The following is a 17,648-nucleotide window of genomic DNA, read 5'->3' as shown; positions in this document are numbered from 1 at the left end:
GTGTATGTGTGTGTGTGTGTGTGTGCGCGCGCGCGCGAAAGAGATGCACCTATATTGCTTTGAAGATTGTATACCTTTCTTTCTACGTGGCCCTGACCCCAAAAGACTATTAAGGGCCTTACAAGCCTCTAGTCCGTCGCTTCCAAGAACCCTTGCCTTACGAAGAGGAATCAGAATCAGAGAAAAGAAGGAGAGTTACACTTAAAATTGCAGCGATCCAAATCTGATAAACCCCTCCACCTCTAACAATGACCCAATTCCCACCCAGAGCCAAAAGGGCAGCTTTAAGTTAATTCCCAGACCAAATTTAGCCACGGGCAAAAAGACCACGTTTTGACACCCCAGGGCACTAGGTTTTCACAATGCGTTTTATTATTCATAAAAAAATAAATTTATTTACATTTGCTAATTACTGTGGTAGTGCAGCCTGGGGCAGCGGCGCCTTCAGCCGCATCAGGGTCATTAGTACCTAACAGACTCCGCGCCCCACATGCCGGGAGGAAGAACGGGGGCGCCGGGAGGTGGAGTGGGAGGCGGGTGCCATCCGAGGGTGGGGCCAGGTGGGGACAGTCGGGAGTGGGGGGTGGGGAGGGGGCCTGCAAGTAGGTGTGGGAGGAGGGAGCAGAGGGAGGTGCCCAAGCAGACGCGAGCCAGGTCGGTGGGGAGTGGCGGATGGGAGGCTCAAGCCTTAGAAGGGGAGGGGGCAGACCTAAGCCTGGTTAAGGGGAGATGCTCGCCTCGGGGTACGGAGGAGCGTCACTGGCCCCCGGAAGCGAGACCGCAGGGAGTGCTCCAGGCAGATCCGGCCCGGTGGGTCTCTGCGAGCGCGCTTCCGACTCTAGCCGAATCGACGGGGCACCGTACGTCCGGCCCGGAGGGCGCGGCCCTGTGGGATACAATTCTGGCCCAGGTGTGCCGCGCTCCTCTCTCCGCAACTTAAAAACACATCCAGATGTAGGGTCTGGCGTGAAGACTTCGGTCTTTGAGGCTGGTTGTCCAGAGCGCGTTCTGACCATGGTCTAACCGTGAGAGGCCTGGGGAGTGCAGAGTCGTGCCATCACACGGTAGATCTGGCTCAGTTTGGAAACTAACCCCTAGGCGGCTGCGCGCTGGGCTCAGACGGCACCGCGGGGTAGTCTATACAGCTAAAGCCCAGGCTTGATCTGGGTCCGCGTGTAGTGTCGTCGCCCAGACTCGCGGCAGCAGAGCTGTCTGCGCCCTGCGATGCCAGGCGCACTGCCGACACCCGGGCTCTGCCCCACCCCCCCACCCCCCAAGGCCCGCCACCTGTCGAGTTCACGGCCCGGGGCTGGTGGAGTCTGGGAGAATCCAATGGAACGTTCTTCCCATTCTCGGGGCTTCTTACGCTGTCTCCCTCCTCTCCCTCGTCCCCAAACCCGTGCGCTCAATCAATAATCCCAAGTGAGTTCGAATTCGATCTAAGCGGTGGTCCCACATAATCTGTTGGCCGCGGAGACTTCTTTGGTGTCAGAGTCGGGTCGTCCCGAGACCACAAATGGCCACGTCTGTAAAACCAGAAAGAGCATCAGACACCGGAGAAATGATCGTTTCAAACCGAAACCGCTCTCCAAACGGAACCCCGGGATATCCCTGGCTTTGCGTAGCTCCGATTTTATCAGTATTCTGGGAATTTTTCGCGTCTTCTTTCTAAACCAAGATTTTAATTTTACTGGATTTTGATCACGTAAGATGGGAGTTTTCCGTTCCTGCTGTCCTCACGGTGATTCCGCGAAATTTGCATGAATTTGGGATTTTGTGGCTTAGTTCCCTTCCCCCAAAACACACAGACAGACAGACAGACAGACAGACAGACACACACACACACACCCATCAGCCATTCGCTCCAAGAAGGAACTGGGATATGATCTTTCTCAAGCCCGGAGAGTTGGCAGGTCTGAGAGGGACTTTCCAGACAAATCTCTTTTGGGGAAACCTCTGCTATTCAAGAATTGAAAAAACCCAAAGCCTTTTTAAAAGGTCTCGGTCTTCCCTCCCTCCTTTCAGAAAGTAGGGCTGGTTGATTTAAACCTGTCAGACTCTTATCTGGAAAAAGTTAGGAAGGGAGATTTTTCGTTCTATCTGCAAAGGGATAGCGGACTCCAACGGATCCTAGATTTACCCCGGAAGCAGGATATTAGCCATAGTGATAGTAACTATCACCCGGCAAAAGCGTCACGTACAATGATCAGAATGATGCAAACAGAAGGGTGGATGGTTCTCTTCCAGGAAATCGACTGGCTCCTCCCGCGATTTGGGAGAAACCAAACTGGCCTCCTCACCACCCCTACCAGACCTCCCCCCGCCCCACTTCGGGTTCTTCCCAGCGGCCAGACTCTACCGGACGCCGGGAATTGCGCTGGGCATCACTCGACCGCCCCGACCCGGGCCTCGCGCGCGGCGCCCCTACCAGGTTCACCGGATGCACGTAGCCGTTCTCGTAGCGGTCCTCCTGCAGCAGCTGCCGCAGGTGCGCGATGTAACTGGAAGCCAGCCGGAGCGTGTCCAGCTTGGAAAGCTTGGTGTCGGGGGGCACCCAGGGCAGGCTGGTCTTGAGTCTGGAGAAGGCTTTGCTCAGCACACGCATCCGGGCGCGCTCTCGGGCGTTGGCCGCGTTCCTCTGCGACTGCTTGCACTCGGCCGCCGAACCCTTGGGCGGGAGGGGCTTCTTGCCGCCGCCGCCCCCAGCCACCCGGGGCCGCTTCCTCTTGCAGCCTCCCGCGCCGCCCGCCGCTCCCAGCGCACAGCGCTCCTCCTCGCCGTCGGGGTCATCTTCCTCCGCAGATGAGTTGTCGCTGGGCGACACGTAGTTGCGCTCGGCGCCGCGGAGGGACGGCCTCTTGGAGACGGGGACCGGGTACCCTCGCTGCAGTCCCCGCAGCTCCATCTCCTCTGGGTCGCTCACCGAGCCGGTGGACATCGCTGCGTTCCCCGCTCCCCAGCTTTCCTCCCCCAGGCCAGTCTCGCGGCCTCCGCCTTCCACTCCCTCGCGGAGGCGGGGGCCAGGCTGAACTCCGCAGGCGACGAGAGACCGGCGTCGGGAACCGCCGAGCCCCGAGACCTATCCGGGAGAGCGTGGCCGAGAAATCGGCGCCTGGGCCCAGGCTCGGCGCGCACCACCGCGCGCCGCGCCTTTTGACCGGACTATTTATTCTGTACTCCTCGGAACAAACCACCCCGGGCAAAGAAGAGGGGGTGGGAAAGGGGGGCAAGAGGTGGGGCGGGGGCGTGGAAGGGGTGGGGACCGCTTTTCCGAGTGCCGAGAATCTGCCAGTGGGGGTGGGGAAGGAGAAGTCTCTTGAACTGGGATCTGGACCCCTGAGCCCGAGGGACCCATCACTGCGAGATAAGTCGGGTGAGTGAAGGAGGGGAACTTGTTCGTACCCAGGTACCCACTTCCACCCCCGACTGGATCTTAACGGAGGCGAAATTGCCGGACACTTGGAAACCCCAGGATCGCGACCTCTGCGTCCTTTCCGTCTTTTCAGCAGCAATGATTTTCCAAGTTCATCACTCATAATGTATGACTGCCTATTCAAGCCCGGCCCGACAAAAGCGTAAAAGCTAAACAAGCAACACCGAACAATGGGCGAGTTACCTCTCATTTTCCTCCCCTCTTTTCCTTTAACGTCGCCGTTTGATTTACAAAGCACTTTCATCTACAGTGGTTCGTTTCATTTTCCAACATTTGTGACTTAAATGTTATTATCTCCACTTTGCAGAACTTGAAGCTAAGCCGCAGAGATGGATGTTAAGTAAAGGACCCCATATCGACAGGCTGGTAAGCAGAATATGGACTCAAAATGCGTGTGTAGAATCCCAGGCCCCTCGGTATTTCAGTCGCACACCACAGGATGCTCTGTGTGCTGTTTTCTGCTGTCTGGGGAGTTCCACGCGTTAATAATTCTGTTTCAACATCAGAGTGCGGTAAAATAGAGGGTCCTGCCCCAGCACTCTGAGTTACAGTCTAGGGAATCAATGACTATTTTCGATGGTGTGTTGAAGAGCACGCTCCTGGATTCAGCATGCAAAGTCAGCACAACCATCCAAAGTAAAACAAAACAAACAAGAAACCACGATAAAACAGCACCCAGAAGAATGCCCCTCAAAGGAGACAAAGAGTAACTGCGGTCTCCTTGTTTCCTAACTGGAAGAGCCTTGGCAATACGTGGTCTGGGGATGTGTGCTTCATTTTGGGAGTGGACATCAATGGCCAGCTGTTGAGTGCCTGCTGTGTGTCAGGCACTGAATTAGGCGTCCGGTGCCCCCCCCCCCCTCAGTAATTAAAACTAAAACAACAGCAAAATACTTAAAATTCTGTGAGTGGGTGTGGGTTAGCTACGCCATTCTGCACTGAGGAAACTGAGTCTTCACACCCGAATTAGATGTTTACCTGTCCTTTGCCTACAAGCCTACAGCCAAGCTGAGACAAGCTTAAGGAGACAGATGGGCAGTCGACCCGGGACGGTGCGGGCAGAAGCCGCAGGCCAGCCTCGCCCCGCCGTCTCCTGCAGCAGAACAAATTTGCCGGGCTTGATGCCTGAAGTGCCGCAACAGGTGGCTGGCCAGGGCTGACTTCACCACTCAGGCATCATCGTTCCACCTTCGTCTCCCAGGCCAGGCCTCCCTGTGGGGATGTTTTGCCAAACCCCTCCCGCTCGCCCGTTTGCAGAGGTTTTCTCCCGAAAAATTCTGCCATTTTTGGGAGGGGTTGGTGGTGGCGGGGATGGGGGGCGAGAGCTGGGGGAGGGTCTCCTCTGAGGTTAGTTGAGTAAAACGCTCGCTCTCGGTTCTCTTGGTGCTAGGAAAATTCAGGGTGTACTTAACAGAGCTAGAAATCGGTCCTGGACCGCTGCTTGAACTTGAACTTGACTCTAGGTGCCGGGAGAAGGAGGGAAGGGAGGGGTGGTTGGGGAGAGGAGAGAGAAGGGAGGGTGGCAGGGAAAGGGGAGCAAAAAGATGGAAAGGGAAGATCTCAGGCAGCTTTTTGCATCGCCTATTGATGACCTGAAGCTATCAGTATAAATACAGGCCTCGTACATTAGAGGCAGGCATATAGGTTTTAAAAAACGGGATTGTTTATACAGGTGCAGAACAAAGTCTTTCTTTGGAAAAGATTAATGGCAGGGAGACCGCTAGATTTTCTCTAAACAGTCACAAAATCTGTACCCAGCCTCAACGCCAAGCGGGTCATGGCCAGTTTCTTTTTCTTGAAGGAACTGCCTGACCCCAACGATTCATGTGTGTTTTTTTTTTAAAACTAGCTCTTTCCTTCTTCCTGTTTTTTTCTTCCCCCTTCCTTTCTACTTTCTTTTCTTCCTTCCTTCCCATCCTTTTTCCCTTCCTCCCTCTGATCTCTCTCAAGAAATATAGCCATTTCCTCTATTTTCCCTTTATTTTGTTTTCATTTTCCCTTTCCCTCCATTTTTTTCTAATTATATTTTTATTCTTTCACTCTTTTTTTCAAGTTGCAGACTCCTAATGAAGATTAAGAAATGTATCTTCATATACATTCCATGTTAGTATATAACTGCAGTTTGCTTTAACAGGTTTGTAATGACATCTGATACTACACTTTCAAAATGCTTTTACTTTTCCTTCTCTCTCCGTGATTACAAAAACCCCATAAGCTGAACAGTGCTAATATAATATCTCTTTTGAAAAACCAGTTGTTTTAATTGTTTCAGCAAGTCCCCATACACTGCAAATAAAAAATTAAACCTTTACTTTTGTATTTTAAAAACAAGCACACTGAAAACAATTCCTATTTGCCCATGCTAATAACCTTTGAGATTTGTAACACAAATATACAGGTTTCTGTGGTATATATTGATGATTTTTAAATTCTTTTAAGATGTTCTTTTTAAGTATGCAGTGGGAAGTGGGTTAAAGTTACATTATCAAGCAAACATTAAATACATTTAATAATGGTTAAGACATTAATAATCCCAGCTCTCCTGCTTATTAACTGTATGACCTTTGGCGATTTTTTTTTCGAGGCCCAGATTACTAATATATAATATGACATATCTATCTTGTTGTGAGGAAGGGGGAGTCTATGAGTAATTGCCTGGGCCACAGCCTGATGCATGAGAAAAAAAATCAATAAATGCTAGTTATTTTTATTACGATGAATTGTGCGATGCCCAACATCACACATCTAATAAGTGTCAGGGTCCAGAACTGACCCAGGGTTTGTAAGCGAGGGCTTGTTCTGGGTTTCAGGCAGCACCAGAGGTTTCTTCTCTTTAACTGCAGGCTTCTGTGGTTCAAGTGCATGGTCCTATTACCTCATTTCCCCCAGGCCTCAGAAAAGACCTCACGGAGAGAAACTGATGGGACTACATTAGAAACTTTCTTTCCTCAAGTTTTCTCCTCATAAAGCCACAGCAATTCTCCCAGCCTCCCTTCCCATATTTGAAAACTGCTAAATAAATAAATATAAATAAAACTCCTAAATCAGCTACTGAAAGGGTTAAATGACATTGTGGGGAAGCAGCACACTCAGTGTAACACAGTAAAGGTGCTTAATTTGCTGAAATATAAAAGATGCAGACTCTGGTTTTCTAAAAAGAGAGAACGAGGTCACAGACCACAGAAAAGGCCATTTAATGCCACATCACTCCAAAGTAAGTGCTGGGGGAAGAAGTTTGAGGCTGGGCAAATCAAATGGTTTAGAGTTTAGGGAGAGGAGGGACTGTGTCTATACTCTTGGACACCAGGTCAAAGCATGTACAAAGTAGGTGCTTAAGAAATGCTTGTTGTGGGAATGCATCTCTCATATGACTTTCCTGGTGGTGTCTCCCCAGATACTCTTGATGTTCTGGGTTGTCCAGTTGACTGAACAAATTGCCTGTTTCTTTGATCTAGAAAAATAAGAGTCTAGACCAGCACTGGCTAATATTATTGATGTCATCAGGCACATGAGGCGACTGAGCACTTGGAATGTGGCTAGTCATGTCCAATATTGTAAAATACACACCAGATATTGAAGACAATGTGAAAAAAAGATGTAAAATATCTAATATTTTAAAAAATATACATCAAACAATGATAATGTTTTGATATATTGGGTTAAAGGAAGTATATTATTAAAAATAATTTTCCATGGCTTTGTATTTTTATAATGTGGCTACTAGACATTGGGATTTACAGATGTGGCTCGCATTATATTTCTGTTGGATAATTCGGGGATTAACGATGCAATTGTGCATTGAGTGTCTAGTGTTTGCTGTGGCAGGTGTTGGTGAGTCCGACTCCCGCCCACTCGGAAGGCACATTCTCGTGGGAAAAAGCACCATAATGTGGGAAGCACACATTACAGCACGTCTGCTCTCACTAACTCCTGTCATCTCTCCTGCACTGCTCCACGTGTACCCTACCCCATCTAACAGGTCCAACCCCAGAACACGGGGAGAAATGCTTCCGGTGGATTTGGGCTTCCGGTGGGTTTGGATTTCCGCAGCTCTTCTCGTGGGGAAAAGTTACACGGAGGCGTCCGTTCCCCAGGTAGTTTGGGCCACCCCACAGACAGCGGATGCCAGGGCTCTGGATGCCCAGTTCCTTGGTCTTTTCAGAGCATCCCCGGATACAAAGTACGACCGACGTTTATGCGTGGGAGGTGCCGGGTCTGGCAGTGCGCAAGTCACGTGGAGCACAGGTCATGTGGTATACCGTTACACGGTGGGGCGGGGCAGTCACGTGGGGAGCATAGTGTCGCCATGTTTCTTTGTCTCGCGAAGCCGAGGAGCTGATTGGGCGCATCCAGGGTGTCACGCTCCCTGACCCGGAAGGAAAGGAACGCTCGTCACTTGGACCCTGACGGCCACGTGGTCAGGTGCCTGTGGGAACTGTGGGGCCTGCGAGAGGAGTCTTCTGTTGTCCCGAAGGCAGTCGGTCCTCCGCCGGTTATTTATCCAAGATTTGCTGCTAGATTTTTTGCCTCTGTGGAGTCCAGTGAGACCTTAGCCTTTAGAGAGGCGGGGCCTGGGCAGGTCAGGTTTGCGGAGTCTGAAGGTGGAAAAACTGGGGTTAAGAATACAAAAGGAGATAGGGAATGTGATCAGACCCAGAGACCTGATTTTCTCTGCCATTTAGGACAGAAGAAAAAAAAAAGTCCTCAGTAATTTGTCCTGACAACTAAAATGCACGTGACTTTGGAATAGATTTTTAAAAAAGCGATACGTGTGGGCGCTAACCAAGATTTCTACAAACTCCAGGCTAGGACTAGAAAGCTGCGGGTCTCCTACACATGGACTTCCCAGATGGCTCCGCTGTGAAGAATCCGCCTGCCAAGCAGGAGAGGCAGGTTCCATCCCTGGGTTGGGAAAATTTCCCATGGAGGAGAGAATGGCAACCCTCTCCAGTATTCTTGCCTGAATAATCCCATGGACAGAGGTGCCTGGTGGGCTGCAGTCCATGGGGTCGCAGAGAGTAGGATAGGACTTAGCTACTGAACAACAGCAACAAATTCCTGCAAACGACTTTGAATTCTCCATTAGCCGAGTTAAGCAGCCAGACCAGCTCTCAGCAGGAAACACATGGTGATGGCTTGGCTTCTGGAGGTTTGTCTGCAGAATCCCTGGACTTCACTTATTTGAAGGATCCTGAAGGACAAGTTGGTCTGGGCTGTGGGTCATGGGTCTGACAGCAGTCTCATTTTTTAAAAACCCTTTGGGACAGCCTTCCATTCTTAGGCAGAAGCTGAGTCTCTGTCTAAGACGTTTTTCTTTTACTGTTGATTTTTATCAGCAGCATTTTGAAAGTGTGAAAATGCTACATTTCCAAAACATCCCTTGAAACGTAGCGCACAGCTCTGGTCTCCTGTATGTTGTCCCAAGCCTTGGATTTAACTGTGGAGTTAACCTAGGAGAAGATGACATCCTGCCATGTGGCACGTACTGGAAAGAGGCCCCTCTGCTCTGGAGATTAGGAGATCTCTGCCTATCACCTCAGTCGCCTTGGGACACTTGCTGGCTGCCTTGGAGCTCTTTCTCTGTGTATAGCCCACCAGCCAGATGGTGGTGAGGGGAACTGCAAACCCATGTGTAAGCTTCCCTGGAAAGTGCAGAACATTGTACAAGGTCAGTTATTACATTGTTGTCTTCATTCTCTCTCCTAGGGACTCATCTTTATCCTACCCCCCTCTCCCAATTGTGAGCTCTGCTTGGAGTCACCCTCATGTTAGCAGCCCTCTACCGTCTACCCACTTCCCCGCAGCGCCTCATCCCCTATTGAACATCAAGTGAAAACTAAATGCCGCCTGGCGCCAGAGGAAGTTGTCCTGTAATAGATACTTGGTGGTGTCAGAGAGCAGGGATCCTGTGTACTTTGTCAACTAGTCCCTTAAACTCTTCTGTAAAAGGGAGCCTGGCTTATTTACATACAAACTTTGTTTCCCTGGCCTTAAGCCCCCCTCACCTCCAATTCTAAAATGAGCTCCCATAGGGATCAGAGAAAAGGGAGGTGTTTTGGGCAATGTGCTCACTTTTTCTGAATGTTTTGTCCTTTGGATTATTTGTGCTGCTCTGCCCAATTAGCAAGGATAATGAACCAGTTAGTGTGCAGGGGAAAACGCTGCACTCTGTAAGTTTCAAAGGCGAACTCCTTGAGGATGTTGAAAACAGAAGTAGATAAGGAATCTTCATGCCTGTTTCATCACCCTGTCCCTATTTCTTCTTAAATTGCCACATTTAGGCAACTTTAGGGAGGAGAGTAGTAGAATTAAAATTAATGAGAAAACAAAAAGACTAAACTGTCAACTCAGTGATGACAGAGACTGTGCCTTGTTCATCTGGGTATTCCCCCTGTCTGTGACAGATACTACCTAAGTATTTGATCATTGAAAACATTGAAAAACACAGGAACCCAGTCTAATCTTCACACATAATTACTGGAAGATATACGCAAACCATTATTTGCCCTTCACTTAACCAACCCAGTCTGCTCCTGTGTGCTCTGCCCCGCTATCAGTACTTATAGGGATCCAGTTACATTTCTGATTAACTGAATGGACTTATGAAATCTATTTTCTGTTTTTGAATGTAGCTTATATGTCAGTTTATTCATACTGTAGTTGCCACAATCGCAGTGTTAATTCTAAATAATTGAAGAATTATGTTTATTATAAACATCACAGCAATGAGATTTCTCCTTATAAAAATGAAATCTGGCTTTAAATATTATCAGTAATTTTTTTTTTCCTGATTGAAAAAAAATCAGACTTTTTATAAAATTTCAGAGGGTCACAGATCTATAAAGCCTCACATTAAACCTTTATCATAGTGTAAGGGGAGAATGGAGCCCTGAAAGGCCCACACATTTAATGGGTGAGCAGAGCAGGGGATTCAGAGAAAGTAAGGCCATCATCAGAGAGGTGAGAGGAAAACCAAGATTACTGTTTTTGAAAGTAAGGGAGGGGTTTCAGGAAATAATGGGTGGGGACTTCCAGTTGAGATGGTATGGTAAAGTCACGTTTTGAAGCTGCCCTTGTGCTCCAAGCACATGGCAATGAGTTACAGTGTAAAAATAGGAAACTAGAAGGGCACAATCGGGTTCAAAAGCAAGAAAAATACCTCCGTGGACCAGGAGTAGAACAGAAACTGAATGCTGAGTGCAGTTCGAGCACCTGCCAGATCATCAGGGGCTCCTGCAGGCAAGAGCCTCCAGGAGTTGAGTTCCTTTGCAGGAAGGGGGAACATCATTGTCCCGTGTGAGGAGGGAGACTGGTGTGGGTCACTACCTGAATTAGGATGGAGGTCCACCTTAGTGAATGTAACCACTAAGGAAACAAAAAAAGCAAACCTAGCTAGCCTATTGGCTCTGTGACTGAATTAGTTTCAATTTTTTTTTTTTTTTTTCTTAATTGTGGGTTACTTTTTCCTGCTTCTTTGCATGCTTTGGTGCCTTTTGTTTGGAGGCCAGACATTATGAATTTTGCCTGTTAGTGGTGAATATCTGTGTATTCTTATAAATACTATCAATATTTCATTCTGGGATGCAGCTACTTGAAAATAGTGTAATCCTTTTTAGTCTTGCTTTTAAGATGGATCAGTAGAAGGAATCAATGGTACTCATTCTAAGGTTAATTCTTCCGCATACTGAGGGAAGACTCTTCTGAACACTCAGCCTGAAGCCCGGTACATCATGAGATTTTCCAGTCTGGCTGGAGCATGTGTTATTCCTGGCCCTGTGTCTGTACCTGACTCTGTTTCCTTTAATCTTTTTTGGTGAGAATTCCTTCAGTTTCTGGTAGTTTCCTCCTGTGCTTGTGCTGATCCCCTGAAAACTCCAGGGGGACCTCCTGCAGATCTCCAGCGTTCTCTCTCTGTGCCCCTCCCTTCTCTCTGGTCTTCTGTTTGGTGAATTGTAGCTGCCTTGTTCTCCCCACTCTCTCAGCTCTGGCTTCTCCACTCAGGGATCTGCCTGGGTTCTCCCTTTCTGCTTCTCACTTTAGAAACGTCTGTGATGGCAAGATCTGGGGCAACGGCAATGATTATAGTGCTTTCCTTGTTTCCTATCTCTTAGGGTCCACTGTCCTTAACTACTTCCCATCCAATGTTTGGAGAACCATTGTTTCATCCATTTTGCCTGTTTTATGGTTGCTCCAGATGGAAGGGTGAGTCTTATCACTGGCAATCAATTTTGGCCCTAAGTGGAAGTCTTTGAAATTACTCCCTGGTAGAAAACTGGTTCCTTTTTGGTTTGCTTTTACGGGTTAGAATTGCTTAAGCATGCTTATGTTTTGAGGAAAAATTAAAGATGTGAAAAATATGAGAAACAGGAGTTCCTCAGAGGAGGTGGAAGGAGATGGGAGGGTAGCTTTGATGAGCATAAAATACACCTCTTTGCCTGAAATGAGTTGAAAATAAATAATGTAGGATGCCACGGTAGGTTAGGAATGGTTTCTCATAGGAAGTTAAGAGGTTAGTTCCTGTGAATAGGAATGAGGTATTGAGGTTAACTAACGGAGGTGGAGAATGTGAGGAGTAAACCTTTTGGAGAATAGAAGAAAGGACTGAGTAGCTGTAAGACAAAGTGTTTCAGAGAGTGTTAAGAGCCCTGATGAGGGACTTCCCTGGTGGTCCTGTGGTTGAGACTTCCTTCCAAAGCAGGGGGTGTGGGGTTTCCATCTCTCTGGTCAGGGAGCTAGGATCCCACTGTGCCTTGGGGCCAAAAAAAAAAACAACCCCAAAACATAAAGCAGAAGCAATATTGTGACAAATTCAATAAAGATTTTAAAAATAGCTCAGCTAAATAAAAGAAAAAAGCAACCTGGTGAGTTTGAGCATTTATTCTCATTAACAAATATGAAGTTTTCTAGCATAGTGGTTGATACATAGTGGTTATTAGAAATAGTTGAATCTTGATAATAAGATTCCCCGTGTACATCTCTGGTAACAAGAAATTGCAAGAATAAGCCACTAATGGAGTCATTATGTTTTGATGAGGTAGAGAGGCAAGTTAGGAATATGGAGTTTAGGGGAGATACTGTTATGGATTTAGATGAAGCTTCTATAGTTGGAGACCCGTGGTACACAGGAGGGAGGCAAAAATGAAAGTGTATTTTAACTTTTTTTTCTTTTGGGGTTAGTGGAGAGGAAAGGATTTGCAAAGACACAGTACCACTATGTTGCACAAGTTTTGAGGGTGTCACTGACATAGAATCCAATGTGGAAGAATCCATATATTCAATTATCATTTATCTATTATTGATTTTTTAATTGAATATCTGTTTCTTATATTTTTTGAGTTGTGCCTTGGCCTTGAAACCAGAATACATAAATACACGCACACATGCCTACATACACGTAAGCTATTCTTCGAAATTTAGGCTACCTGGAGTTATTAGCAGATTTTTTTCAACATATCCCACAGCAGTTTAGAACACAGCAAATATTGGGTATTTTGAATCAATGATAGGCCCCCTGATGTCTTGATATCAGTTGGAGGGCACTCACTGGCATGTGATAGATAGTTTAATGGGAGAAAAAGGTAGGGTGGGTCGGATTGGTCCCCAAATGCCCTTATTTTCTCATTCTGCACATGAAATTTCAGTATTCCTCCACATTTTATAATAAAGATATTGAGGTTAAGAGAGGCAAAGTCCCTTGCTGAGAAATAGTTGAAGGTGAACTCAGACTTCTAGACTAGGAGTCTAGCTCTGCATTTACCATTTCATGCCCATGATGGTTAATTTCGTGTGTCAGTTTGGCTAGGCCACAATTCCCATTTATTTGGTCAAATGTTGTTCTAGATGTTTTTGTGAAGCTATTCCTCTCTCTCTCTCTTTTGGATGAGCTTCACTTTGAAACAGATAGACTCTAAGTGAAACAGATCATCCTCTATCATGTGAGTGGGCCTATTCCGTCAGTTGACTATCTTAATAGAAAAAGACCGACCTCCCTAGAAGAAGAGGAGATTCTGCCAGGAGACCACCTTCAGACTTGGACTTCATCTCTTCCTTCTGTGTCTAGTCTGCTGGCCTACCCTGCAGATAATGTTCTTAACCAAAAACTGTTGAATCTTAAAGAATTTAGTAAGCAAGATAACGTGTACTATCAGGCACTCCTAAATTGGGAGTGTTATAATTATAAAGGGATAGTGAATCTCATAGTCCTTGAAATTTAGGACTTATTTTAGAAGTTGTGGAAAAATGAATCTACCCAGGAAGGAAACTGCCCAAGGTAACTGTAAGTATCAATACACTGACTTTCTGTGTTTTTTTTTTTAATAGTATTATGCTACTTGATTGAAAGATGGTAAATTTAATTACAAATTTTTCTTTACATTATTTGGTTGGATATAACCACTGAGTCTCTTTCTCTAATAGAAATATAATTCTCGTACCATAAAAATTCACCCTTTCCAAATATGTAGTTCAGTGGTTTTTAGTATATTCACAGCATTGTACAATCGTTTCCATTATGTATTTCCCGAACATTTTTATCATCCCAAACTGAAACTGCATAACGGTTAGCAGTCACTCTTAACCTCCTGGAAACTTTCCTTCCACAACTGCTGGAAACCGCTGATCTCTCAGTCTCTGTGTATTTGTCTGTTCTGGACATTATTACATAAATAGAATCATCTAATTCCATCTATAAGCCATCTGTATAGTAAACTACAGACCTTTCCACTTTAGTTTATTTCACTAAGTATAATATTTTTCAAGGTTGATCCATATTTTAACATATATTAGTTCTTCATTTTTACATGGATGGATAATATTCCATTGTGTGTATATACCAAATTTTGTTTATCCATTCATCAATTGATGGCATTTGGGTTGTATCCACTTTTTGGCTATTATGAATAATGATGCTATGAATATTTGTGTACAAGGTTTGTGTGAACATGTTTCCAAACCTCTTGGGTATACATCTAGTGGTGGTAATGCCGAGTTGTATGGTAACTTTGTTTAACTTTTTGAGAATCTGTCAGGTTGTTTTCCAAAGTGGCTGTACCATTTTACATTTCCAGAAGCAAAGTAGAAAGGTTCCAATTTCTTTACATCCTCACTGATTATAGTCATTCCAGTGGGTGTAAAGTGATGTGTCATTGTGGTTTTGATTTGCATTTCCCTGATGACTAACAATGTTCAGCATCTTTTTATGTGCTTGTTGGCCATCCGTATATCTTTTGTGAAGAAATGTCCATTCAAGCCTTTTGTCCATTTTTAAATTGGATTATTTGTCTTTTTGTGGTTGAATTGTAACTTTTCTTTATTTATAATAAAGATTAGGATTACTAGAACCTAATCAAATAATATGATTTGCAAATATGTTCTCCCATCCTGTGGGTTTGTCTTTTCACTTGGTAGTATCCTTTAAAGCGCAGAATTTTTATTTTGACAAAGTCTGGTTTTTTTCCTTTGATTGCTGAGGCTTTGGGTGTCAGGTCTAAGAAACCATTGTATAATCTGTGGTCACAGAGATTTACCTCTGTTTTCTTGTAAGAGTTTTATAGTTTCAGCGTTTATATCTGTCTCTGTAGTTGATTTGTGGTTACTTTTTGTGTATGGTGTGAGGTAGAGATCCAAATTCTTTTCTTTTTTTTTTTTTGCATGTGAATATCTACTTTTCCCAGCACTATTTGTTGAAAACATTGTTCTTTCCTAGTTATATTGTCTTGGTCTCCTTGACCAAAATGAATTGAGGAATGTGAGAATAATATTTATTCCCAAATAAGGCGATATTTATGGACCCTCAATTCTGTTCCACTAATCTATATCTCTGCTCTTATTCCAGTACCACAAAGTCTTGATTACTGTATCTTTCTAATCAGTTCAGTTGCTCAGGTGTGTCTGACTCTGTGACCCCATGGACTGCAACACACAAGACTATCTTTCTAGTAAGTTTTGAAATTGAGGATCTTTTTCAAGATTGTTCTGGTTATTCTGCCTCCCTTGAATTTCCACTTGAATTTTACGATCAGTTTGTCAGCTTTTCAAACAGCCAGCTGAAATTTTGTTAGGAATGGCATTGAACCTGTAGACTAACTGGGGAAGAGTATTGCCATCTTAATATTAAAGCTTTGACACATTAACATGGGATATTCATTCATTTATATATTTGTTACTATCTTTCAACAGTGCTTTGTAGTTTTCAGGGTATAGCTTTTATACTTCATTTGTTAAATTTAGTCCTAAATATTTTTTTTATTTTTTTGTTAATTACTTTTTCTTGGAGTATAGTTGCTTTAAAATGTTGTGTTAGCTTCTGCTGCATAGCAAAATGAATCAGCCATACATATACATATATCCCCTTCCTTTTTGGACTTCCTTCCAATTCAGGTCACCACAGAGCATTAAGTAAAGTTCCCTGTACTATGCAGTATGTTCCCATCAGTTGTCTATTTTATAGATACTGTCAGTGGTATACTGTATCTGAGTCAGTCCCAATCTCCTAGTTCCTCCTACCCAACTCCTTTCCCTCTTGTTATGTGTCTGTATTTCTGCTTTGCAAATAAGGTCATCTATACCATTTTTCTAGATTCCATGTATATGTGTTATTTTACAATATTGTTTTTCTCTTTCTGACTCACTTCATGCTGTGTGACAGTCTCTAGGTCCATGCACATCTCTGCAAATGACCCAATTTCATTCCTTTTTATATCTGAATAATATTCCATTGTATACAAAAATGGAATTGTTTTCTTAATTTCCATTTTGGACTGTTCATTACTAGTGTATATAAATACAGTTTATTTTTGCATATTATTCTTGTACCCTACAACCTTTCTGTACTCTTTTATTAGTTCCAATGGTTTTATAGTAGATTGCTGAGGATTTTCTGTATGTAAGTTTGTCATCTTCAAGTAGAGATAGTTTAACTTGTTTCTTTCCAATTTGGATACCTCTTTCTTTCTTCTTCTACCCCCTCACCCCACCTTCCTCCATTCTTCCCTCTCTGTTGCTTTTTTTGCGTTTTCTTTTTGGTCTAATTGTCCTAGCTAAAATGTTGAAAAGAAGAGGTAACAGTGTAAATCCTTCTTTTATTTCTGGTCTTAGGGGAAAAGCATTCATTCTTTTATCAAGAAGTACGATCTTTGTTGTGGATTTTTTATAGATGCACTTTGCATATTGAGGATGTATCATTCTATCCCCAATTTGTTTAATATTTTACCTTGAAGGGGTTTGGATTTTGCAAAACGCTTTTTATGCATCTGTTGAGATAATCATGCGAGTGACTTTTTTGTACTTTATTCAATTGATATGGTGAAATAATTAGCTTTTTGATGTTGAACTACCAACTTAGCATTCCTGGATTAAATCCCAATTGATCATGACATGTAATTCCTTTTATATATTGCTGGGTTTGGTTTGCTAGTATTTTATTTGTTGCTGTTGTTCAGTCACTAAGTCTTGTCTGACACTTCATGACCCCGTAGACTGCAGCATGCCAGTCTTCCTTATCCTTCACTGTCTCCTATAACCATCTCATCCTCTGCCGCCCCCTTCTCCTTTTGCCTTCAGTCTTTTGCAGCATCAGAGTCTTTTTCCTACTAATTGGTTGCTAGCATCAGGTGGCCAAAGTTTTGGAGCTTTAGCTTTAGTATCAGCCCTTCCAATGAATATTCAGGGTTGATTTCCTTCAGGATTGACTGGTTTGATCTCCTTGAAGTCCAAGGGACTCTCAAGAGTCTTCCTGAGCACCACAATTCAGAAGCATCAATTCTTTGGCACTAAGCCTTCTTTATGGTCCAACTCTTGGTTTCTCAGGAGACAAGATATTTGTCTTGTAACAGGATATTTATGTCTATATCAGTGAGATACGGATTTTGTTTTCTTGTTAAATCTTTCTGTTCTTGGTATCAGGGTAATACTGGCATCACAGAACAAATTAGGAAGTGTTCCCTCCACTTCTGCTTTTTGAAAGAGTGTATGAATGTTCTTTAAATGTTTAGAAGAATTTACAGGCTTTTTTTGTGGGTAATCTTGTGATCACTAATTTAATCTCTTGTCACAAGTCTATTCAGAAATTTTATTTCTTCTTGAATCTGTTTTTGTAGTTTGTGTCTTTGAATGTGTACATATAATCTAGGTTATCTAATTTGTTGTCTTACAGTTGTTTTTAGTATCTCCTTATAATCCTTTTTATTTTCGTAACTCTGTGTGTATGTGTGTGTGT

The 17,648-nt window shown here is 44.4% G+C and overlaps 1 protein-coding gene and 1 long non-coding RNA gene across 6 annotated transcripts in view; one reads left to right on the top strand and one right to left on the bottom strand.

The window, feature by feature from the left end:
* Window positions 1-350: 350 nt before the first annotated feature.
* Window positions 351-3,141, bottom strand: MSC (musculin). Of its 5 annotated transcripts, none has more exons than XR_014057028.1 (4): window positions 2,429-3,141; window positions 1,457-1,526; window positions 671-1,287; window positions 351-596 (listed from the first exon to the last, which is right to left on the bottom strand). XR_014057028.1 is itself a non-coding variant. In XM_081501763.1 (3 exons), exons 1-3 carry the CDS (start codon window positions 2,936-2,938, stop codon window positions 937-939), a joined length of 678 nt encoding a protein of 225 aa, XP_081357889.1. In that variant the 5' UTR covers window positions 2,939-3,141; the 3' UTR covers window positions 351-936. The 5 variants fall into 5 exon arrangements, 2 of the variants coding, with proteins under 2 accessions (XP_081357889.1, XP_081357890.1); XR_014057027.1 differs by having other exon boundaries at window positions 682-1,287; XR_014057029.1 differs by having other exon boundaries at window positions 351-1,034; window positions 1,288-1,526.
* A 116-nt stretch (window positions 3,142-3,257) lies between these two features.
* The window catches only part of LOC145510456 (uncharacterized), a 140,695-nt gene continuing 126,304 nt past the window's right edge, over window positions 3,258-17,648 (top strand). Inside the window, exons 1-2 of the long non-coding RNA XR_014057030.1 lie at window positions 3,258-3,373; window positions 3,741-3,799. This is a non-coding gene — a long non-coding RNA (uncharacterized LOC145510456). The remainder of the gene's footprint in view (window positions 3,374-3,740; window positions 3,800-17,648) is intronic.

Source organism: Giraffa tippelskirchi, chromosome 6 (assembly GCF_054371585.1).
Source record: "Giraffa tippelskirchi isolate mGirTip1 chromosome 6, T2T-mGirTip1v1.2.pri, whole genome shotgun sequence".
NCBI classification, from domain to species: Eukaryota; Metazoa; Chordata; class Mammalia; order Artiodactyla; family Giraffidae; genus Giraffa; species Giraffa tippelskirchi.
Note: the sequence above shows the minus strand (reverse complement) of the source record. Positions and strands in the feature narration are given on the sequence as shown.